General features: G+C 39.9%; 1 protein-coding gene across 2 annotated transcripts in view; it reads left to right on the top strand.

The window, feature by feature from the left end:
- rps6kb1a (ribosomal protein S6 kinase B1a) overlaps window positions 1-25146 on the top strand; it is an 85129-nt gene that overhangs the window by 6214 nt on the left and 53769 nt on the right. Inside the window, exons 2-6 of one of the 2 annotated variants that reach the window (XM_043718122.2) lie at window positions 7078-7121; window positions 7699-7819; window positions 10872-10940; window positions 14915-15062; window positions 23433-23490. In XM_043718122.2, coding sequence (XP_043574057.1) covers window positions 7078-7121; window positions 7699-7819; window positions 10872-10940; window positions 14915-15062; window positions 23433-23490 — 440 coding nt within the window. Of the gene's footprint in view, window positions 1-7077; window positions 7122-7698; window positions 7820-9815; window positions 9873-10871; window positions 10941-14914; window positions 15063-23432; window positions 23491-25146 lie in introns of those variants that run through there. The other variant, XM_043718126.2, reaches the window with a different exon arrangement.

The raw sequence follows: 25146 nt of genomic DNA, 5'->3' as shown, positions 1-25146 counted from the left end.
GGGCTACTAAAGATGAGTCACACAAGATAAAACTTGACTTTTCAATGTAAATAAACAATGGGATGACCATAAAATGTGTGCATGTTGTCAACTGCATTGTTCAAAACAAAGACTATTTTCCTATGATAAATGAATGGCAAAATGTAAAAAGGTGAATAACTTTTGAATGGTTCAAACATGTTAATGACTGCATCATTTCATCTCCAGGCAGTACCCAGTCTAAGTAAAAGTATGGATTACTAGGTGAGAATAGTGAAATGTCCCTGAGACTTTTTGGGAAAAGAAAGTTGTTTACAAGTAATAAATTGTATTCTTTTCCCAAAGGTGGCATGCATTATCGAACATATGCAGGCTGCATAGTTATATCATGAAGCCAAATGGTTATGTTTTTGGATCAAATGTGTTAATGTAAATCTCTTCAATATTGAAGCATGGAAAATATTGTATTGTGTGAATCCTCAGATCTGAAGATCATTCACTATATGCAATACAGCAATATGTGCACTTATTTTAAATGCTTGAAATGAGTAAAATACCTGTGGAAAATACTGTATCAGTGACTCAAAGTTTTAACTTATTTCAGTAATTGCTGATTTTACTTTTTATCCCTTCAAATACTAGCTGTCAGTTTTGTCTTATCAAATCTCCTCTTTTAGCAAAGTTGTTGGAACTGTACCCAATAACTGATTGATAATGTAGTTTACCAGTTGATATCTTTCTTCAGTAGAAGTACATGTGATACCTAATGGTGGTTGATCATGAAATGTTCAACTGTTGAAGCACCACTGTCAAGTCTGATCCCTTTTTTTAGCACAAGTTCTTGGAATATAATCAGTAGAGTTACCATTGATCTATTTTTTCCTGACTATGGTATTAATGCTAAATGTAGCATTGGCACTTAATGAATTATTAGATAAGTATCAGGAGCAGAATCCCATGGCAACAGTTTCCTCCTACTAAAGAGTAAAGAGACCATTTGTAGAACTCAGACAGCCCCTTCCTGGCTGATGGCTTATGGTTAAATCTGTGACCTGTGTGGTTCAACCATTTGTTTGATGCATAAATTGTTTAGGAGCTGCTACAGTAATTATACTTTATTTGCAGTTATAGAGCCTATCCTTTTGGCTTCCTTTTAGTCCTGAATCAAAGGTTTTGTCTTCAGATAACAGCAAGCTATACCAAGGATTTTATTTTGAATATTTCTAGTTGCATATGCAGCTTTCCAAGATCAAGACAGACATTTTCTTTTCCTAGATTTTTCCAAATGATATGTTTACTGGTAGACAATCAGGCAAGGTAGTTGATGAATTGGAGGTGGGGCTTATTTTAAATTACTTAGATCCTCTCCAGCTGTCTTCCCTGTAATTGTGGTGAATGTTTATTCTTGATCCTGTAGGTAGTGGTTGTCTCCAAATATAGTTATAGCTGCTTGGCTTATAGTATTCATGTAGTAATGTGCTATGTCACTATTGTTTTGTATAATTATTCTCCTATTGCAAGATGCTAATGATAATTTGGAACCATTTTCACTGGTACGAGCCCCTCTCAACCCAAGTGGTGATTTATTGAGAGCTTAGGTATTAAACATCGGCAGGCTTCACAGGCAAGTCCTATTTCTATTGTTATCAAAAGTCAACCTCTGCATTTTTCTGGTGGTTGAAAGCAATGGGTGAGTTCCTATAGGTATTTTTCCTACCAAGGGTGTAAATGTCAATTATTACCCTCCAACTGTAACTCTGGCTCAGTTCAACAGCTTGTATCTCTAGAGCTCTCCTCTTGCATCAAAAAATGTTGTAAAATTATTTGTCATATTGGGAAGCAATAAATGTGCACATCAGGGGAATGCAAAAAGCACCTGGGTGGGGCCTAGCATCTGGTTGAAGAAATAAGTTTCAATTGATATTTTTGCAAACAGAATGGTAAGGATTTTGGGATGGAACTTTCATCTGGCAGGGTCACAGAGTCTGTAAGAAGCGATACCAATGATGAAATAGAGAAAGCATGAGATAAAAAGTAAAGGAGGTACTGGAAGAGTAGCGGCATTGGTGGCAATGTATCGTTAGAAAAGGTTGCAGAAGCAAGCAGCACCACTCGGTTGATTGTAAAATTAATTGTTTCTGGACCTAACCTTAGGTGGTAGCCAGGAAAGCTGATGAACTGTATTGCTGAAAAAAGATGCATTTTATCAAAGTTTTGTCTTGAATTCATCATGACAATACACAAGAATACCAATTCAAAGGGGAGAGCTAGTATCTCTCCTTCATGAGAGGGGAGTGCAGATTGGTTGGCAAGTGAACTCTGATCAGTGGAGGTTTTGTCATGGAGAATGCACCAATTAATGATGGCTGATAATTAACAACCAGGGGCAAAGTGCCCCTGAAATTTGATTGCCTAGCTGGTGAGTACTGGGGGGATAAAAGAAAGATATTTGCAGTTCTGTTAGTGCAGTTTGCCACCACAAGGTGTACCAAAGTGCTTTACAGTCGATGAAGTGCTCTTGCAGTGCTGCCACTGCTGTAGTGTAGGAAACCATTTATGTGCAGGAAGCTCCAGACTCTTTCTCTTTGGATATTACTGGATAAATATTTACCAGAGTACATAGCCCTTCCTTCCTCCTCATTTCCACAGTAGTACTTTGGAATCTTTTACATCCATGAAAGTGGCAAATGGGGCATGCAGTACTGTGCTCGAATACAGTACTGTATTTAGATTAGATTACTAACAGTGTGGAAACACACCCTTCGGCCCAACAAGTCCACACTGACTCACTGAAGTGCACCCACCCAGACCAATTCCCCGACATTTACCCCTACACTTCGGGCAATTTAGCATAGCCAATTCACCTGAACTGCACATTTTTGGACTGTGGGAGGAAACCGGAGCACCCGGAGGAAACCCACGCAGACACAGGGAGAATGTGCAAACTCCACACAGTCAGTCACCTGAGGCGGGAATTGAACCCGGATCTCTGGTGCTGAGAGGCAGCAGTGCTAACTACTGTGCTACCCATGAATTGAATTTGAATCTAGAACCTTCTGAAATAAGTGTGTTCTACCAACTGAGAGACGACCAATACCTGACAACGGACAGTGCTGTAATCCATGTGTTTGAACCAAACCGTCAATCAATGGGTAACAAGCAAGGACTCTGCCTTAGGTTTCTCTATTTGCTTTGATTCGCACGTGAGATAGTAACAAAATATGAGGCGCCAGAGGAAACCTAGCAGGAGTGAAGCCATATTATCATGAGGGATTGGAGAGAAGCATATGTCGAGAATTTGGAAAGTTTGGATTTGCCTTAGTTTTGTTTTACACGCGAAGGAAGAAATATTCTTAGCTGCTTAATTATGTCATTTCTTGTCGACAAGGCTGCAGGCTGTTGGCAAGTATTGAAGGAGATGTAATCTCTAACAATGGTAAATCTCCCAGAAATCCATGGAAAAGGGAATTTGAATTAATCATTGATCATAAATCTTGTGACCTTGGAGCAATAACAGTACAAATAGTCAACTAATCTTGGAACCAACATTCAACATTGTTGTATCATGAGATGCCAGAAAGATACTGGTAGTATTATTGTGTATTTGACATTGAGGTAACCCCAGCAAATTGTATATTGTACAAGCGATTTGATTTTGCTACCTTCAAAAGACAATTCTTTTGTATGGTTTGCTTTTGAAGTTTTAAACTGAGCGCAATACACACAATATAGTAGACATACATTTTTCTATATCATAAAGTTTTTGACAGTGACAGTAGAAACTATAATTCTATTAATATACTAACTTGGCTGAAAAGTTCTTTGTTGAAACTTTATTGCTGGAACAGCACAGCAGGTCAGGCAGCATCCAGGAAACAGGAGATTCGACGTTTCGGGCACAGGCCCTTCTTCAGGAATGAGCAGAGAGTGTTCAGCAGGAGAAGATAAAAGGTAGGAAGGAGGGACTTGGAGGAGGGGCGTTGGAAATGTGATAGGTGGAAAGAGGTCAAGGTGAGGGTGATAGGTCGGAGTAGGATGGAGGCGGAGAGGTCAAGAAGAAGACTGCAGGTCAGGAAGGCGGTGCCGGGCTGGAGGGATTCGGCTGAGACAAGGTGGGGGGAGGGGGGATGAAGAAACTGGTGAAGTCCAAGTTCATCCCCTGTGGTTGGAGGGTTCCCAGTCGGAAGATAAGACGCTCCTCCTCCGACTGTCGCGTTGTTGTGGTTTGGCGGTGGATGAGTCCAATGACCTGCATATCCTCGGTGGAGTGGGAGGGGGAGTTGAAATGCTGTGCTACAGGGTGGTTGGGTTGGTTCGTCCGGGTGGCCCAGAAGTGCTCTCTGAATCGCTCCGCAAGTAGGCGGCCTGTCTCCCCAATATAGAGGAGACCACACCGGCTGCAGCGGATGCAGTAGATGATGTGGGTGGAGGTGCAGGTGAATCTGTGGCGGATATGGAAGTTTCCTTTGGGGCCTTGGAGAGAAGTGAGGGGGGAGGTGTGGGCGCAAGTGTTGCACCTCCTGCGGTTGCAAGGGAAGGTGCCGGGAGTGGAGGTTGGGTCGGTGGGGGGTGTGGATCTGACAAGGGAGTCGCGGAGGGAGTGGTCTCTACGGAAAGCTGATAGGGGAGGGGAGGGAAATATACTCTACGGAAAGCTGATAGGGGAAGGGAGGGAAATATAATCACATTTCCAACGCCCCTCCTCCAAGTCCCTCCCCCCACCTTTATCTTCTCCTGCTGAACACTCTCTGCTCATTCCTGAAGAAGGGCCTGTGCCCGAAACGTCGAATCTCCTGTTCCCTGGATGCTGCCTGACCTGCTGTGCTGTTCCAGCAATAAAGTTTCAACTTTGATCTCCAGCATCTGCAGACCTCACTTTCTCCTTGAAAAGGTCTTTACCAAAACTGGGGTGAAGGTCCCAATCCAAACAGGAAGTCTTGGACAATCTTCCATACAGTCAAGTGTGTCCAACTGGATTAAACCAAAATGCAAGGGAGAATAAGCTTGATTTGTACAGACAGTTTGATGAATAGAGTTCAGTATATGTAGCTGCAGTAAAGTCGAGAATGATCCTGATTAATGCCCTTTGAGAAGGAATACATTCGGTAGTATGGAAAAATGCCAATGGCAGAGAGAACCAAAACAGGAATATAACTCTTTTTTTTGATGTAATATACAGGTGATATCTCGTTTGTTAGGATCTGCGTATTTCTAGGCAGCCAACCTTATTCAAGGGTGTGAATTGACATTCCATTCATTTTGAAATTCGAGGTGTAGGGTAATTCAAAATTTCTGAGCTGCAGAATAATTAATAAGCCATAATTAATGGTGTGGGAGGTGAGGAATCCTTAAAACACCCTGCTTTAGTGTTGTTAAGTATTTACAGCTATTTCTGAGGAATTGAGTATGGTTTGAGCTGTAACAGATGTTTTATATGATGTGAATATTTTATTATAGCAATATTGTTTAACCATACCTAATGTGCATCTCGTATATGAAAGTCACATTTGCAGAATTAGGCTTGTATATGAAACAGACTTTCTGGTACTCATTGGGCTGATGCAGGAAGAATAACCGTTTCATTGAAGTACGGTCCATATGTTGGGTTCTTTTTCATGAGATTCTGACACACTTGATGCAACTGCAAAATACCAACTTCTGTGAACAAGCAAAAGTTATTAAGCACCAGACAATACAAGCTCTGGAGAAACACTTAAAACTGTTCACCATGCTTGCGAAGCGTGTCCAAGGAAGCTCTCTGATCAAAGGAAACAGTCCTTTTTTTATACAAAATCTTTACATCATAGTCAGTCATGCTCACAAGACAATTCCCAGTCACTCCCTCACAGTCACATGCCTCTCAAGACACCATGCAGAAACAGTGTAATGTAAATAATCCCTTAATAGTTAAATCTGTTGTGAAGTGTTTCTTTTGTAACTATAGGTGTGGTCAGCATTCCACCTGTAATGTTTTTATTGATTCCTGAATAGGAGATGGTGACAATGTCATCCCATACCATTCAGAGCCATTTATAATGTAAATTCACTTACATTATATCTGTAGAACAGAGACATCCCACCCTACCCCTGCAAGGCAGCAGAGCAAATTAATTCTTTAATATCTCTCTCACAGTTGTATCCCACCTTGAATAAACTTAAAAAAAAAACTGAAGAATCTTTAAGAGAATCCTAGTGGCATCCTCACACCATGTATTTATCAGATCATCCAAAATTCCGCAGCCTGTACCCCATTATGTACCTTATTTTGTTTGTCATCTTCACTACTGTCTTTGCTTATCTGCATTGGGTTCCCAGCCTTTCAAAAGTCATTTGTTTGAGTACCTCCAGAACATCACCTGTATCCATTTCCAACACTTTATCCATATCCCCAGTTCCCAGTTCTGCTGAAATCTTTCTCCATTTATATATCTTTGTTCAACAATCTCAGTCTTAAGTTGCTGTCTGTTCCTTCAGTTGCTTAGGCAACACATTCTGGAGTTGTCTACTTAAATTTCTCTTCGCCTTCTTTGTGAATCTCTTTATTACAGCACTTAACCAAAGATCTTCCTTTCACTACTTCCTTAGATCTGCAAATGTTTGTTTTGAATGCTAATGGAATGACAACAATGGAACTAAGTCAAAGGGCCATGCTATTCTAGCAAGGATTTGTTCATGTCTACTTCTGACAGTCAATGTTTAATTGAATTGGACTTGTATTTGAGAGGTGAATGTAATCGCCATTCAGCTGCTGAAAAATTACTTTTATCTTGTGTGAATTTCTTGAGATCTTTGAAAATAAATTAAGTTTTTTTAATGCAACTTTAATGTTAGACATTGGTCCAAAATAACCATGATGTGGAGGTGTCGGTGTTGGACTGGGGTGGCCAAAGTCAAAATCACACAATACAGAGTTATAGTTCGACAGAATTATTTGAAACAGCAAGCTTTTGGTGCCCCCTCTCCGCTCCACAACTTGTGGTTTCAAATAAATCTGTTGGACTATAACCCAGTGTTGTGTGATTTTTGACTTTGTACAAAATAGTGCAGAGGCATATCTATTTTGTATTAAATTAAACTAATGCCTGTACTTTTCTCCAGGTGCAATACAGTGACTGCATGGAACATGGTGTTCCCTTTGAACTGTAAGTTTGGATTTTATTGCTTTTTTAAAAAAAACTTTCAGGAAATAGCAGAAGAAAGGGGAGGTTTAATTGAGTAGACAATACAGCTCTATATACTCCAATGGCTAGTAAAAAAAAAATGTTTTCCCTCCATTCTATTTCTTGCTCTATCCCCAAAAGCTAAAGTGACAACAGTTGGCCTCCATATTCTTGGACCTGGTGATGGGGGAAGCAGCAAGAATTCTTATTTTGTCGACTGCTGATTTAAAATAAACTATATCTGTTGAAATCATACACAGGGCAAGTTAGACTTAACTTCATTAAATCACCAATATTTGCAATCTTCGCATAAGAATAGCTATTTGGTTGAGGTGTGAAAGAGCTAATGATCCAGGAAAATTGTATAAGAGTATGAATCTGGAAGGGAGGACAAAATGAGAAGGGCTACCAAATTTAAGAAGGAAAATAAAACCGAGTACTTTTATGTTGAAAGTATTCTTTCCAAACATTTATTTGCCGCCTCTTGGGTGCTACTTTAAATTACCATTCTAGTTTGTGTAATGGAATGTTCTGAAGGGTATTTTCTTCCAATTTGCAGGGATATGGAGCACTGTGAAAAGTTTGAAATCTCTGAAAATAATGTGAATCGAGGTCCAGAAAAGATCAGACCAGAATGCTTTGAGCTTCTCCGTGTACTGGGCAAAGGTGGTTATGGAAAGGTAAAGATTGTATTAATTTTTTTAAAAAGTAGATTTGTTTTAACCTCAGTTTTATACCTTGCTGTTTGAACTAAGCTGGCATATTTCTTCGTATTGCTCATGCTGTGCTTGTTTCTTATTCTTTACAACCTTTGCAGCTTAGTTCATCATTTCTCCCTTTATCTTGCTTTGTTGAACCTATTTCTTCCTTCCTATCTGACTGTCCCTACTTACCTTTCCCTTGCTCCACTTTAGATTAAAGAACTATCAAAGGGTTTGTTGCTGCGATTGAATTTTTAAATCTCAAATGATATGGGAGATTAAACAAGAGTTGCCATATATCTAGATTCAGAGCTTGGGGGTATTATTTCCACAGAATGATCATGTGAATTCTACGTAATCGGATGCTGAAGGAATTTCTTCATCCTTGCTGTCCATATATGGATAGAAGGCCTGGCAGTTCTTTTGGTTTAATAATTTTATTCCCATCCGACAGATCAGATCCGACAGGTCTGCGGTTTGGTTTTCTTGAGGTGAGTACTTTTCATTGGTGATGCTCCCTCATTTATCTATGGTTATATCTTTAGAGAAGGGGAGAAGGTTGTCATTGGGTAGTAAGGAATTGGATCCGTGATGTGTGCAGAGCTCTGCTGTGCAGTTGTTTCATGGTTGATATCCTACAGGTTGAGCAAAACTTGGAAAAAATGTTCCTTGGAGCTTTGACTATCAGTTTGCAGAAAGTTGTTTCTGTGCTGTAGAACTGCATTCGGCTGAAGTTGATTAATTTCATCTGTGTTGAACAGAGGAGAGACTTTTCTTTTGTAACACTTCAGTCTGGGTTTGAACTCACATTGAAGAAATTAAAGGATAGTGATAACTACCAATACCATTCTTTCATCTTTTTAAATTTACCAGGTGAATTTTTAAAGATGCAAACTGAGATATAATTGGCTAGCACTCCAAATGTGCGATAATGTGCATTTTGTAAATTTTTCTAGAATCTGTAGCTAGCTCAAATGTACAGAATTTCCACTGACCCTGATCATTAATCTTGTAACATGACATGGCAGTGCACTGTTGGCTAAAATACAAAGAGAAATTGTGAACTCCAGCAGCCTTTATTTTAATTGGAAGATTTTATAGAAACAGTTTTTTTTTAAGCAGCATTTTTGTGTTATAAAGGTTGTACTGTATCTTGTTGAAGAAAAAAGATGCAGAGCTTCCCCAGTGGCGTATTGAGCAAATGTACAAACTAGTATGGTACTGAGCCTTGTTTGGAGCAACTTTCCAGTTTTGGACCAAAGCTACATTACTAAGTTGGTCTTTCATGTGGGAGAAAGAAGACATTTGGAGGAATCCATTGCTTTGCCACTCATTGCTGTTGGCTGAGACCATGCTTTCGTAGTATAACAGCTTGCCAGTTCTCATCGAAGCGTGCATATAAAGGATGCCTATGTACTTCAGACAGCAGGGAATATTCGGGGATGCAAATGCACTGGGTATTTAATAACAATTGTATTGGCTTTTCAGTTTGGTGTTTTAACACTGAGGCATGTTCTAAACAAATGTAAACACCAAATTAACAACTAATGTTTATCATAAATATCCCAACTCAGTTTTAACGGATCAGTCTGTATCCAAGGCCTTGAGTTACTCCCTAGAAAGGTTGAACAGTTCAGTCTGGTTAACTCTTCCTTCACCTTTTCCTGAAGGCTTTGGATTTTTTGTTTAATTAATGGTGCATTCTGAATTTAGAGATTATCACAGATTATTTTACTGTCGGCTGATAAGCAGGAAAGATCTGAACATGACTGCACTAGGTGAATGTGCAAAACCACTTTGCTAGTGCAAAGGTTTTCTGATTTTGTAGCCCCTCATCCGTTTGCTATCAATCATCAGCAAAGTGTTTGAAAGTATCAATGCCAGTGTCATTTGCTCTATCTGTCTTTTCCAAGAGCTACATTGGTTTCTATCACACAACTCTCTCCCTTTCAACCTTGCACTTCTTTTGTTTCAGATAATTCTCCACTTCCCTTTTGAAAGCTGCAAATGAGTCTGTCTCCACACTTTTGAGGTAGTGCATTTCAAATCCTTACCTCTTACTGCATAACAAGGTTTCGTGTCCCCTTTGGTTCTTTTGCAGTCACCATAAACTGGTGTCATCTGGTTCTGGATCCTTTTGCCATTGTGCCCATCCCTATCCTGTGGGCAGCCATTAACCAAAACTTAGCTCGATTCAACATGCATATACTAGAGCGGGTAAGAGGTGGAGTGACTGACGCACCTTCTGACTCTCTCCCTAAACACAACTTAAGAGTACAAGATTGTGATGAAATGCTCTCCTCTTCACTGGATGAGTGCAGCTCCAATAACATTCAAGAAGTTCAACAACCAGGATAAAGGAACCCACTTCCCATTAATCAGCCCTACAGATTTGTTCCCTCCAGCGCTACTCACATGTTTGAATTGTTATTTACAAGGTTCACTGCAACAATTAACAAGATTTAATGGACGTAATTTTGCGACTTGTGACCTTTTGAACACCTAGAAAAGCCAGCTGTTGCATTAGGGCAATGCTACCTCCAAGTTACTTTCCAAGTTATGCAGTATCCTGGCTAAGAAGTTAATCATTGTTCTTTCGTCGTTGGGTCAAAATATTGAAATTGCTTACCCAACTGCACAGTGAGAATGTCATTACCACATGGAGTACGGTGATTCAAGCTGGCACCAGCACCATTTTAGATAATTAGGGATGGCCAATAAATGCCAGCTTTGTCTCATGAATGAATAGTTAATTAGAATGGAAAATGTATTTATTAGATTGTGAATCTATGCACTGATATCAGTTGGGATGCAGTCTCGTGAGTCTGGAGATCTAAAGTAATTTCAAATTCAAAATATTTCAAGCTAGAATATTTTTATATTTCATTTGAGATGAAAAGTTGTTTTTCTCCCAAACACTTGCTACTTCTCTTGTCTGCTGAAATAACGGAAATTGTTATGATGCTTTTCTAGTTTGTGGAATTAACTCTACTTGTTGAGAGTAAAGTAAACATTTTCTCCTTGTTTACAGGTTTTCCAAGTCCGAAAAGTGTCAGGAGCATATACTGGAAAGATCTTTGCTATGAAAGTACTAAAGAAGGTAATGTATGTAATCTTTAGACTGTATCCAACCCTCCGTAATCTAAGCCCCAGAATCACTGCTAATTTTGCTTTCTTCCCAAATATAAATATTTGCACATTTGTGACCAATTTAATCTTGTATCCCTTATAAGTCCAATGTCCTGCATTAATGCAATTTTTTTTAAAGAATGTTCAATATATAAGTTCAAGAATGTCTGATATTAGACTTATCAAGTTAAATACACACTGTATTTTCCATTTTGAATGTCAATACTGCCTTACATTAATCTGTTATAAAGGTTAGCTTAAAATAATGTTTCCAAAAATAGCCACAGTGGCTACCCACAACATGTCAAAAATGTGTAGGAAGCAGTCTGAGTGTGCTTGTGCATTCACTCTGAAGTTATTACATCTATGTACTAAGGTTGAAAATTTGCAGTACGTCTGCTTTTGCTTTGAGGAAACGAATGGCCTTTTTAGAAGCAATGTTTGAATCAGTCGTCTTAAATAGCTCTATTAATAGCTGCAATAAGTTGTCTGCATTGAGCAGGAAATTACAATAGTGCGTAAACAGATTTACGGCAATGATTCCATTCCGGGTAGGTGGACTTCAGTTTAGGGATGTGAAAGGTTGACTTATTTGACCTCCTTGGGTCCCAATCTGTACAATTTCTAAACTGTGTGGAACTGGGAACTTCAAAGGAGGAGAGCTATTTAAGTGCATACATCAGAAATTCAGGTACGAAAATAACAAAAAAAAAAGTTGAGAACATTTTCCTCCTCAGATAAAAATGCAAAAGGGAATAAATATTATATTTAGTTTGGGGCACTAGAACTTTGGAAGGATTATATAGCAGAGATGTGCTGGAATAGTACAGAGCTGAGGACAGATTGCATTAAGTTGGCTTGTTGGTGACAAAGTCTTTTGTTTAGGTAGTTGAAATGTGATCTGAGAAATTTAAAACTTTTTGAAAAGAAATTGATGGAGAAGTTAATTCCTCAGGTAGGGATGGTCAATAAATGTTAGCCTAGCCAGTGGCACCCACATTTCGTGAATGAGCTCAAACCAATCCTGATATTAAAGTTGGACTGTTCAAGATTGAATTAAGAACACTTTATCGTGCAAAGAGTACCCCACCCTCCTCTAGCTTATCTCTCCACCCTTCAGGCTCTCTGCCTTTATTCCTGATGAAGGGCTTTTGCCCGAAACGTCGATTTTACTGCTCCTCGCATGCTGCCTGAACTGCTGTGCTCTTCCAGCACCACTAATCCAGAATCTGGTTTCCAGCCTCTGCAGTCATTGTTTTTACCCAATGTTTACCAAACACCTAGCCCCAAACAGAATGTGAAGCAGAATGCATTTCGCAAGACTGAAATCCGATTATTTGGTAAAGTTATCAAAAAAAGTAACTAAATGGAGCTGAGGTACAGGATGCACTTGGTTGAAAAGGCTTCTGTTCTTGTGATAGCATCCTGGAGAGTAAACTGTAGTGTGGAAAATATAGTTTTCATAAGGGAAACCTGCAAAATCCGTCCTTTTTACATTTTTCCTGGCTATCTTAAAGCTACTGAGTTGGGTTGATGTTGCACAGGTAGTGGTACTGTTCAGTGTCTTATCTAAGTAGCTGTTCATTTTTGAGCACTTTGTCAGAAGCATTAATTCGATTTTTGGATTTATTGCAACTAGACCTTATCCTGTCCTCAACTATTTTCCATCCACATACTTTTCAACAAGGGCTGCTATACAACAATCAAGAACAGGAACTCACTGTTCTAAAGCTCCTCCAGTAGTGTAGAGATGTTTTACATGTTCTGACTTTGATTGATGCCTTATTTAGTATAGATCTGTCCTCACCTGTTGAATTTTTACCTATCCATTTTTGGTTCATTAAACTGATTGGTGTGCTTAACTACTATGATAGTAAGAGAGCATTCTCTCCTTAGAGGGGAAATGCTGTTCTTGGCTTGCATTAAGGCCAGTTCTGCTGCCTGTTAGTTATGGTGCACATTGGTGACATTTATAGAGAAGGCTGTAATTGAGTGGGCAGTCTGAGAAGAGCATAGTGGAATAATAAATATATTCCATTCTCATTGAAGCATTGAACTTGATACTTTCATTTGTTTTTAATTTTCTTTCTCTTGATTTACACTACACACTAATCTTTGTGGATAGATGCTCAAGATATCAACCTGTTTAGACCTGTTATGACATATTAGATTAGATTAGATTAGATTACAGTGTGGAAACAGGCCCTTCAGCCCAACAAGTCCACACCGACCCGCCGAAGCGAAACCCACCCATACCCCTACATTTACCCCTTATCTAACACTACGGGCAATTTAGTATGGCCAATTCACCTGACCCTGCACATCTTTGGACTGTGGGAGGAAACCGGAGGAAACCCACGCAGACACGGGGAGAACGTGCAAACTCCACACAGTCAGTCGCCTGAGGCGGGAATTGAACCCAGGTCTCTGGCGCTGTGAGACAAAACTCTAGATCAGATGAGACTTGAAAGCAGACTTCTGGCCCAGAGATAGGGATGCCACAAGAGTCCTTGGACAGATACTTTGGACTGACTTGCCCTATGAAATTATTTAAGTCCCTCAGCTCTCTTTACCCCAACCCACCAAAATAAATAGGATATTTTTAGTTTTGACTGTATTGATGAGCAATGAATTTATACCTGTCAATCATGGATTTAGATGCTGGCAAAGTTTTCTGCTTTTTGTACTGACCGTAGCAAATTCTTTCACAGTCATAGAGCTATACAGGATGGGAACCTCCAGCACTTCCTCTGGCAGCTCATTCCATATATACCCGACTGTCTGAGTGAAAAGGTTGCCCCTTAGGCCCCTTTTAAATTTTTCTCCTCTCACCCTAAACCTATCTTCTCTAGTTCTACTTTTCCCCCATCCATGGGAAAATACCTTGTCAATTTACCTTATCCATGCCCCTCATGATTTTATAAATCTCTATAAGGTCACCCCTCAGTCTCTGATGCTCTGGGGAAAATAGCCCCAGCCTATTCAGCCTCTCTGTATAACTCGATTCCTCCAACCCTGTCAACTTCCTTGTAATTCTTTTCTGAATCCTTTCAAGTTTCACAACATCCTTCCAATAGGAAGGAGACCATAATTGCTCGCAATATTCCAAAAGTGGCCTAACCAATGTCCTGAACAACTGCAACATGATCTCCCAACTCCTATACTCAATGCTGTGACCAGTAAAGGAAAACACCAAATGCCGCCTTCACTATCCTATCTAGCTGCCCCTCTACTTTCAAGGAATTATGAAGGTCCAAGGTTTCCTTGTTTAGCAACACTTGACAGGATGTTCCATTAAGTGTGTAAACCCTGCTCTGATTTGATTTTCCAAAATGCAGCACCTCACATTTATCTAAATTAAACTCTACTTGCCATTCCTCAGCCCATTTGGGCTGGACTTGGTCAAATCCTGTAACTTCCTCCCTGATGGTGCTGTTGGTGTGCCTGGAGTGTAACCCTCAAAAGCAATGTCCACTACCACCTTTAGGGAAATTATGGGTGGACAATAAATGCTGGCATTGCTACTAATGTGTACATTCCCTGAATGAATAATCAAAACATAGCAGCAAGACAGGATGTGTGTACCATATGGTTTCTTGTGGTCTGCTGGAATACTAATAACTGATCCCATACTTGATTAAGTGACGGTGATATGTTACTGCTTACTGATAGTCATGTTATGACCTTTTGACTGCCAGTTCATTTGTGGACAGCTTTCTGCTGTCAATTTACTCACAACTGAATTGAAACTGTTGATAGTTTAACATAAAACATTACATCTGGCAGGGGGCAACTTTAATCTTGTTTAGATTTGGTTGGATCAAGGCTTCTGTGTTCTTATTAATTTAAGCATCTAGTTTCCTTTCCAGTGCAATAATTTTAAATTGAACAGTTTTAAGTAGTCGTATGATCTGCCAACAACTAATTTCTATTTTGCTTTGGCAGGCAATGATTGTTCGTAATGCAAAGGACACCGCACATACTAAAGCAGAGCGCAGTATCTTAGAAGATGTGAAGCATCCATTCATTGTGGACTTGATGTATGCTTTCCAGACTGGGGGTAAACTCTACCTCATCCTCGAGTACCTCAGTGGTCAGTACCGTGATTTTTTTCCCAGCAAGGGAATATAATGAATGGCTTCCTCCTCAAACTGTGTGCAAATGAGCAAGTTACAAAGAGACCGCAGGCAAAAGTCTCCTTTGAGGCTTTTCTCAATAGCAAATTTTTTCGATTGATGAATCTCACCTGGAACCTTTGCAACAATGCGGAAATACATTTGTAATCCAGTGCGGAAATACATTTGTAATGCTGTATTGCATTACAGCATTGCTTATGAAAGGTTTTTTTTGAGACTTTGAAGTTGCAACTGAATTTTTCTTCACATCTGAAAAATATGCATTGAAAACTTCAGTCTGTTTTCAGTGGCCATTTTCATTGAATCAGATTATGGAATTGAAGACTAGGATATAGTACATTTTGAGGATGCACAAAGAGAAAAAGGAGGAATTGAGTTGTATTATTAAAACATGGCGACATGGGGTTCAGAGGGTTGAGGTAAATGAGGAAGGAATTCAGATCATGAATATGGTTTCGTCTCCAAGAGTATATGTATTATAGACCTCAAATTTGTGTGATAGATACAGAAGAGAACTCTGAAAATCCATTAGACCTAAGTAGGAACAGCATTTTTAATTTAAAAGGAAAACTGCAGTTGCTGAAAATCTGAAAAAAAATGCAGAAAATACTCCAGCATCTGTGGAGGGAAACCGTTAACACTTTGTCAGTGTGACTCTTCAAAATGGTCTGATAATGAGACATCTGAGGAATGTTGGTTGAGCCATGATCCTATTAAATGGTGGAACAGGTTCAAGGAGTCAAATGGCTTCTGCCTATTCCTATTTCTTATGGTCTTACTAACATGATTGTGGCATGTGACTTCCAGGAAGACAGAGAAAATACTTTGTGTGTTCTCAAAGCATGCCCAACTCATGGGAAATCCTGCCTTATGAACCGCCAAAATCAAGAATGCTCATTCGGGAAGGTGCCAGAGTTTTAACTGAAACACCTGTAGTTGGCAAATGCGCAAACCTCTATTCAACCTATCTTCCAAACCTTCCAGCATCTCCTGCGCATGTGTCAGAATCTGCATTGGTCTTACCAGCTTATCCTCAACCTCAGTGAATCAAAGTAGAATCAAGTCATTCTCAATCCTGAGAGATTGTCTCCAAAGAAGAGACTCTGGAAACAGCATTGAGACTATTAAAACAATCACAACTTGCATCTTTTAATATTGGATAAAGTATCCAATACCCTTCACAAAAGTGCAATTAGACAAAAGTTATTGCCAGTCCAAAGGAGAACATATTAGAAAGTAGTGACAAAGCTTTGGCGAAGTGATCAGTTTTAAGACTTGCAGAGGATACAATGGTAGTTTATTAGGATGTTATAGAGTCATAGAGCTGAACAACATGGACATGGGCCCTTTGATCCAAATTGTCTGTGTTGATCAGCTATCCAAAATTAATCTAGTCCCATTTGCCAGCATTTGACCCATATCCCTCAAACCTTTCCTATTCATAGACCCATCCAGATGCCTTTTAAATGTTGTAATTGTCACACAGCTGTGCAGGTTTACTGCTTGTTATTTCACCTCACATGGTATCTGCTCCCCCTCTCTCTCTCTCTCTCTCCTTTTTAAGTGCTTGTTATTTTGATCTTTTCTCCCCAAAGTTCCAAAGCAATGTAACAGCTTATAATACAATAATTACTGCTCCAAAACTTCGAGCAAATCAACTCCAACACTGAAAATAATTTTAAAAAAAAGGAACAACTCTTACAGCCACAATTTTTTCCCATCTCCATCTTGGATTACCCAGCTCGCTGTAGTGTTTTTATTCATTTGGCACAAGTAGTTTTTTTAAAAAAGGTAGAAACAAACTTTTGTAGTTGAGCAGTGAAGAGCAAAGACTGGGAATACAAGATTAAATTTCAATTAGGACTGAAAGCAGAAGAAATTTCTTTACGTGGTTGTGAGGCTGTTGAATTCACTTTGAGAGTTAACGATTGAGGGAGAAACTTGGTCAGTGTTCAGAGTTAGCTTGGATAGGTGGATGAAGGCAGAGGTTGAAAGGAAGTGGTAACAAGGTAGGTAAATGTGAATAGAATAGTTTGTTTCTGTTGAGGAAAAATGCCAACCTACACTGGTTGGACCAATTGGCCTGTTTCATAAAGCATTTATTTTGTACATCTTAATATGTAATCTAGTTTTAACTGAGTGGAGCCCAATTGTTTTAGTGTACCTAAATTTCAAGTGAGCATTTTAAACGTATTTCTATCCTGATTATTTTACATACCTTGGAGTGAAAACAAATGCTGCGCTGCCTCCTATTTTTAAGTGCCGTTTTTAATATTTAATTCCTGACATCCAGAGATCTAATAGACAATAGTTGCAGGAGTAGGCCATTCTGCCCTTCGAGCCTGCACCGCCATTCAATATGATCATGGCTGATCATTCCTAATCAATATCCTGTTCCTGCCTTATCTCCATAACCCTTGATTCCAGTATCTTTGAGAGCTCTATCCAACTCTTTCTTAAATGAATCCAGAGACTGGGCCTCCACTGCCCTCTGGGGCAGAGCATTCCACACTGCCACCACTCTCTGGGTGAAGAAGTTTCTCCTCATCTCTGTGCTAAATAGTCTACTCCGTATTTTTAAGCTGTGTCCTCTGGTTCGGCACTCGCCCATCAGCGAGTGTCCAGAGTGTCCAATCCTTTCATAATCTTTTATGTCTCAATCAGATCCCCTCTCCGTCTTCTAAACTCAAGGGTATACAAGCCCAGTCGCTTCAGTCTTTCAGTGTAAGGTAATCCCGCCATTTCAGGAATTGACCTCGTGAACCTACGCTGCACTCCCTCAATAGCCAGAATGTCTTTCCTCAAATTTGGAGAACAGAACTGCACGCAGTACTCCAGGTGTGGTCTCACCAGGGCCCTGTACAGCTGTAGAAGCACCTCTTTGCTTCTATACTCAATTCCTCTTGTTATGAAGGCCAGCATGCTATTAGCCGCCTTCACTACCTGCTGTACCTGCACGCTTGCCTTCATTGACTGGTGTACAAGAACACCCAGATCTCTCTGTACTGCCGCTTTACCTAAATTGATTCTATTGAGGTAGTAATCTGCCTTCCTGTTCTTGCCACCAAAGTGGATAACCATACATTTATCCAATAAAACTGCATCTACCATGCATCTGCCCACTCACCTAACTTGTCCACGTCACCCTGTAATCTCCTAACATCCTCATCACATTTCACCCTGCCACCCAGCTTAGTGTCATCCGCAAATTTGCTAATGTTATTGCTGATACCATATTCTATATCATTCACATATATTGTAAAAAGCTGCGTCCCAGCACGGATCCCTACGGTACCCCACTGATCACTGCCTGCCATTCCGAAATGGAGCCGTTTATCACTACCCTTTGTTTCCTTTTAGCCAACCAATTTTCAGAGTTACATCCTCAAAAAATTCCAGAAGATTAGTCAAGCATGATTTCCCCTTCATCAATCTATGCTGACTCTGTCCTATCCTGTTACTACTATCCAGATGTGCCGTAATTTCATCCTTTATAATAGACTCCAGCATCTTTCCCACCACTGAGGTCAGACTAACTGGTCTATAATTTCCTGCTTTCTCTCTCCCACCTTTCTTAAAAAGTGGTGTAACATTAGCCACCCTCCAATCCTCAGGAACCAACCCCGAATCTATCGAACTCTGGAAAATAATCACCAACGCATCCACGATTTCCCAAGCCACCTCCTTCAGTGCCCTGGGATGCAGACCATCAGGCCCCGGAGACTTATCAACCTTCAGACCTAACAGTCTCTCCAACACCAAATCCTGGCAAATATAAATTCCCTTCAGTTCAGGTCCTTCAGCCACTCTTACCTCAGGGAGATTGCTTGTGTCTTCCCCAGTGAACACAGATTTGAAGGACCCATTTAATTCCTCTGCCATTTCTTTGTTCCCAGTAATATATTCCCCTGTTTCTGTCTTCAAGGACCCAATTTTTGTCCTAACCATTTTTTTGCCTTTCACATACCTAAAAAAGCTTTTACTATCCTCCTTTATATTCTTGGCCAGTTTACCTTCGTTCCTCATTTTTCCTCTGCGTATTTCCTTCTTAGTAATCCTCTGTTGCTCTTTAAAAGCTTCCCATTCCTCAGTTTTCCCACTTATCTTAGCTATGTTATACTTGTTCTCTTTTAACTTTATATGTTTCTTTACTTCCCTCGTCAGCCATGGCTGCCCATGCCTCCTCCTTGGATCTTTCTTCCTTTTAGGAATGAACTGATCCTGCAACTTCTGCATTGTACACAGAAATATCCGCCATTGTTCCTCCACGGTCATCCCTGCTAAGGTATTGCACCATTGAACTTTGGCCAGTTCCTCCCTCATAGCTCCATAGTTCCCTTTATTCAACAGAAGTACTGTCACTTCCGACTGTACCCTCTCCCTCTCAAATTGCAGATTGAAGCTTAATGTATTATGGTCACTACTTCCCAATGGCTCCTCCACTTCGAGGTCTCTGACCAATTCTCGTTCGTTCCACAATACCAGATCCAGAATTGCCTTCTCCCTGGTCGGCTCCAGCACCAGCTGCTCTAAGAATCCATCTCTGAGGCACTCCACAAAGTCTCTTTCTTGAGGCCCAATACCATCCTGATTCGCCCAGTCTACCTGCATGTTAAAATCCCCCATAACAACTGTAGTAACATCTTTGTGACAGGCCAATTTCAGCTCCTGATTCAACTTACATCCGACATCCAGACTACTGTTGGGGGCCTGTAGATGACTCCCAAGAGGGTCTTTTTACTCTTGGTATTTCGCAGCTCTATCCACACTGATTCTACATCCCCTGACTCTAGGTCCCCCCGCGCAAGGGACTGAATATCCTCCCTTACCAACAAGGCCACCCCACCCCCTCTGCCCGTCAGTCTGTCCTTACGATAGCACGTGTAGCCTTGAATATTCATTTCCCAGGCCCTGTCCACTTGAAACCACGTCTCAGTTATCCCCACAATATTGTATCTGTCAATTTCCAAAAGAGCCTCGAGCTCATCCATCTTATGTCTAATGCTTCATGCATTCATGTATAGTATTTTTAATTTGTTACTGCTCTCACCCTTCCCATCAACCCCTGTTTCACTCAACCTTACAGCATGATCCCTTTCCGAGTTTTCTGCCTCGTTGATACAGTTGTCTTTCTTGACTTCTCTTGTTCTAACTTTCCCTTCAATTTCCTTTTTAAACATCCAGTTTGTCCCCTCCCTCCCCGCTACTTAGTTTAAATGTAGCGGTGTTGCAGTAGAAAACCTGCCTGCCAGAATGCTGGTCCCTAACTTATTAAGGTGCAAACCGTCTCTCTTGTAGAATTTATGCTTACCGCAAAATATACCCCAGTGATCCAAGAACTTAAAACCTTGCTTCCTGCACCAGTTCCCCAACCACACGTTCAAGTCTATTATCTCCCTGTTTCTGGCCACACTAGCCCGAGGAACTGGAAGCAAACCGGAGATAACCACCTTGGACTTCCTGCTTTTCAGCCTTCTTCCTAGTTCTCCTAAATCCCGCTGTAGTATGTTCCTCCTCTTCTTCCCGACATCATTTGTGCCGACATGTACCACCACCTGGCTCTTCACCCTCATCCTTGAGGATTTCTTATCTAACTCTTATCAGGAACTGCAATTGTTGCATTAATGTTTAATTGACAGAAGTATGTCACAATATGGCAATCCCTGTCTCTCAGAAAATTTTGCACCGTCCTTAGATTATTAAAGAAGGGTTCATTTAAAGAAGGGGAAACGATATATCTATCTAGTGTTTCTATGGCCCTAAAGTACTTTATAGTCACTGAAGTATGTTTGAAGTGTAGTAACTATTATAATGTAAGAATGTGGAAACTAATTTGTAGAGCCAGAAATGTTGTAATGACTGGATAATATTGCGGTATTTATGAAATAGTTCAGAGAGAATCATAAGAGTTATAAGCCTGAAACTAGACCCTTTGGTCCAACTCATCCACGTCGATCAGATGCTCTAAACCAATTTAGTCCCATTTGTCATCATTTGGCCCATATCCCTCTAAACCCTTCCTATTTATGTGACTATTCTGATGTCTTTTACAACTTGTAAAAGACAAGTGTCTTCACCACTTCCTCTAGCAGCTCATTCCATGCTCTGTGAAGAAGTTGCCCCTCGGATCCCTTTTAAATCTTTTCCCCCCTCATTCTTAAGCCTAAGCCTTCTAGTTTGGACTCCCCTACCCTGAGAGTTTTGTTGTCATGCAACTGGTGAGGGAATAGTAAAATGTCAGTGACAACAGAAGTAATGACAGATGCTATCTGTAAGTGGAAAACTGTCTTATTAGTTAAAGTCTAGATTGAGAATTTTGTCACTGCTATTGAATTAGTGTACACATAAAATACATTTTAAAAATGTCTGTGATTGTTCAGGCAAAGAGGAAGTGATGTGTTGGCCGCGATATACTCATGTTCTCTAGACCATGTAATTTCCCCAGTCATCCATCCTTCTCAATGACACATTAGATACATTTTAATGTGTCTAAAAGTAAAGAGCAACTGTTTCTATTGAACAGTGCAAAAAAGGTCATACATAGAGCAAAACCCAGGAAATTCTTGATTCTGTCATGTAGTTTGTTAGGGGTATGAATTGCCATACCAGCGAGGAAAGACAGATGTGAGTGCTTTACAGTTGTAAAGCCAGACAGCTGTTTATTGTATTAGCAGATTCAATAAATCCTTCAATTTGTTCACTAATACTTTATTTGGATCCATGATTGAGAGAAAACTACCTATCTCCAACCCTTTGTCACTTTCCCCACAAATGCCTCTGGATTTGCAAATTTTTTTTACGGCCTTATCACTTTTACAATTCAAATCTCTGCTTTCCAGTTGAGGACAGTAAGCAGTATGGTAATTGGCACTTCCGCAGAAGAAAGGAGGAAAAGATTGTTAGGAGAAAGCATTGTAGGTGGTTCATACACATGTCCAAGTGGCTGATTATGTTATCATAAGTTGATTTGGAGTATATGTTCACGTTTTAATGTATGTATAATTTCTTTAACATTCTGTAATGTCATTGTGAATAGCTTGTTCAGCTTTGAGGTGAAATTAACTTATTTTAGCAGATGGTGTCTCATTAATTTTCTTGGGCTTTTTGTCTTTTGTGTACTGGAAGGATGAGCTATGATCTAAGTGTATTTTCCTGTCCCTATCCTTCTGCTTTTGAAGTCTGGTTGAAACATGTAAGGTCCTGAGGTGATTTGACAGGAAGTTCCCCCTCCTGATACCCCCGCCCCGCGAATTAAACAGTTTTTGAACCCATCATCACTACTTTAGAAAGACATGCAGTTGATATGCGGGAACACCAACATCTGCAAATTCCCCTCCAAGCCACTCACCATCCTGACTTGGTAATACGTTGTCATTCCTTTAATGTCACTGGCTCAAAATCTTGGAACTCTTGTCTCTTGGCTTTGTAGGGCTACTGACACCAAATGAATTGTAGCAGTTCAAGACAGCAGCTACCCAGCACTTCAATGGCAACTATGAACAGGCAATAAATGTTGACCCAACGAGTGATGCCCACATCCTATAATTTTTTTAAAAATGTCAGTTTGGTTGGCACTTGAATCACCACCTTCAATGTTTACTCCCTTCACCACCAAGGAACAGTGACAAAATGTACCACCTACAAGACACGTTGCAGTTACTCACTTAGGCTCTTTCAACAGCATCAAAGAAGCTGGTGATTTCCAACACCTAAAAGACAAAGGCAGAAGATGCTTGGGAACAGCACCACCCTGCATTCTGCAAGTTTCCTCCAACCCTTACTCCATCCTGCCTTAGAACTATTTTGCTGTTCCTTCACTGTCACTAGGTCAAGGTCCTGAAACACTCCCTAACGACGTTCAGTGTACCTCCACTTAAGATAGTGGTTCAAGAGGGCACCACATGATCATGTTTTCAAAGACAGTTTGGGATGTGTAGTGAATGTTGGCCTAGTCAGCAATGTTCACATCTTCTGAATGAATATATTTTTAAAAACTGTGTACTAATGTTTCACATTAACTGTTCCTTTAAACTTGTGATCTTTTTTATTTCTTTGCTGTTTTTTGTTTAGTGCATTTACTCAACAAATGCTTGGGGAGGTGCATTTTTAAAATAATCCTTCTTTGAAAAAGAATGTAGTACCAGTTGATGGGAAAAGATAAGCTATGCGTTTATTTTGCTGCTTAAAATTATCTAATGCTAAATATACGTAACCGTTTTCAGTTGTGGTTTTCTTGTAGCTGTTGAACTGGAAAATATTCTTAGCCTTTCTTTGGTATTCTCATTTTGTTACTGCCTGATCTTCATTCATTGGTTATGTCATTTTAGGTGGAGAGCTCTTTATGCAGCTGGAAAGAGAAGGAATATTTATGGAAGATACAGCTTGGTAAGTGAAGTATTATTGGCACTGGAATCACTAACATCAGGCCATTTGGCTCAACTGGTCTGTTATACTTCACAAATTCTTCTCATCATACTCCAACTGGCACTTATACTATCTCCTTCCATTCAAAAGATGAAAAAAAGGGGGAGTGGGAGTAGGCCATTTGTCCCCATATTTCCAATTGTTTACCTGCCCCCATAATTCTTGATTCCTTTGTACATCAAAATTCACTTGTATTCAATGACCGAGCATCTGCTACTCTGAGAGAATTCCAAAGATGAACAACATCTTCTGGGGGGGGAAAAGAAATCCATCTCTGCTCAGTCTTAAATAGGAACTGCCTTATTCTGAGGCAGAAATAAAAGATTTGCCTTTATATGGCACTTTTCATAATCACTGGACATCCCAAAATGCTTTTCAGCCAGTGAAATACATTTGAAATTGAATGCTTTTCAATTGGCATGTTGAAAGTTTTTTTAAAAAAAAGTCAAATTGTGCAGAGCAAGTTGTCTCAAACAGCAATGTGATAATGACTAAACCTGTTTTGGTGATGCTGACTGAAGACTAAAACGCTTGGCATCACTGCTGCTCTTTGAATTAGTGCCTTAAGATCCTTTACATCTACTTGTGCGGCATATCTAATCTTGGTTAACTGGCTCATTCAAAGGCAATACCTTCATGCAGTGAGGTACATTCATGGTACTTTATGGAGTGTCGGCCTCACTTTTTGTGCTCAAGCCTTGTAGTGGACCTTTAGCCCGCACTGTCATCTGATCGATCAGTTACCTAGTTTTCCTTTAACTTTGAGCTGTCTGACTGCTCCAAATGGCAGTAAGTTCCACATTCATAAACACTCTTTCACTAAAGAATTTTCTGAATTTCCTCATGGAGTTGTTCATGACTTCCTTATGTTTATGGTGCCTAATTTTGGACTTCCCTCAGAAAAGGAAACATCCTCTGAAGGAGTCCAAATATGAGTAAACTGTCTGCTTCTGGATTTAATTTGGGTATTTGACTTTACTGTTCCTACTTTTAGTAATGTTAAATGCATGAAGGATATGGTTTGCTGTTAATCTTGTTTCCAAGCAAAACATCAGAAGTGAAATGTTTCAGTGAGCTGTCAGTTGGGTAGTGAGCCCAGCGTCCTTCAATCTGAGTCCCTGGGAATATTGGGTTCAGTTGTTTACTCAATGTATTCTGAGCAGGCTGCTTCAAGAGACCTTTGGTAAATAGAGCTACTCTGTAGGAATCAGAAGTCATTTTAAGTCCATTCTGTATGTGAATAGGCTGCCAGTGTAAAGTTAGTGATTGTTTCTGGAGGTTTTGAGGTTTGCATTTCATTTTGTGAGATTGATTTGTTTGAACTTTAAATCAATCGACCAGTTTGAGCATGTCTAAAGTTTTTTGTTTCACTATTGGTTGGATTATAGTGTTGGTCTCCACTAACTTACCTATCTTGCCTTAAAAAAAACACTTTGAGGTATCAAATTTTGTATGTTAGGTTTTTCATGGTAGCATAATTCAATTTTTAAAAATTCTTTTATCAATTTTAAGAATCTGGGACTTGCTGTATTTGCATATTTGAAACATAGTATTGATGCATTCCATGGAAGGCTTGGTGCATGCATGAAAAGAATGAAAGAAAATGGTGGGAGCAAA

The sequence above is a fragment of the Chiloscyllium plagiosum genome, unplaced genomic scaffold (genome assembly GCF_037043375.1).
Source record: "Chiloscyllium plagiosum isolate Xiang-an unplaced genomic scaffold, Cpla_swu_hap1 HiC_scaffold_31, whole genome shotgun sequence".
Taxonomy (NCBI): domain Eukaryota; kingdom Metazoa; phylum Chordata; class Chondrichthyes; order Orectolobiformes; family Hemiscylliidae; genus Chiloscyllium; species Chiloscyllium plagiosum.
This window is presented reverse-complemented; position numbering and strand designations above follow the sequence as displayed.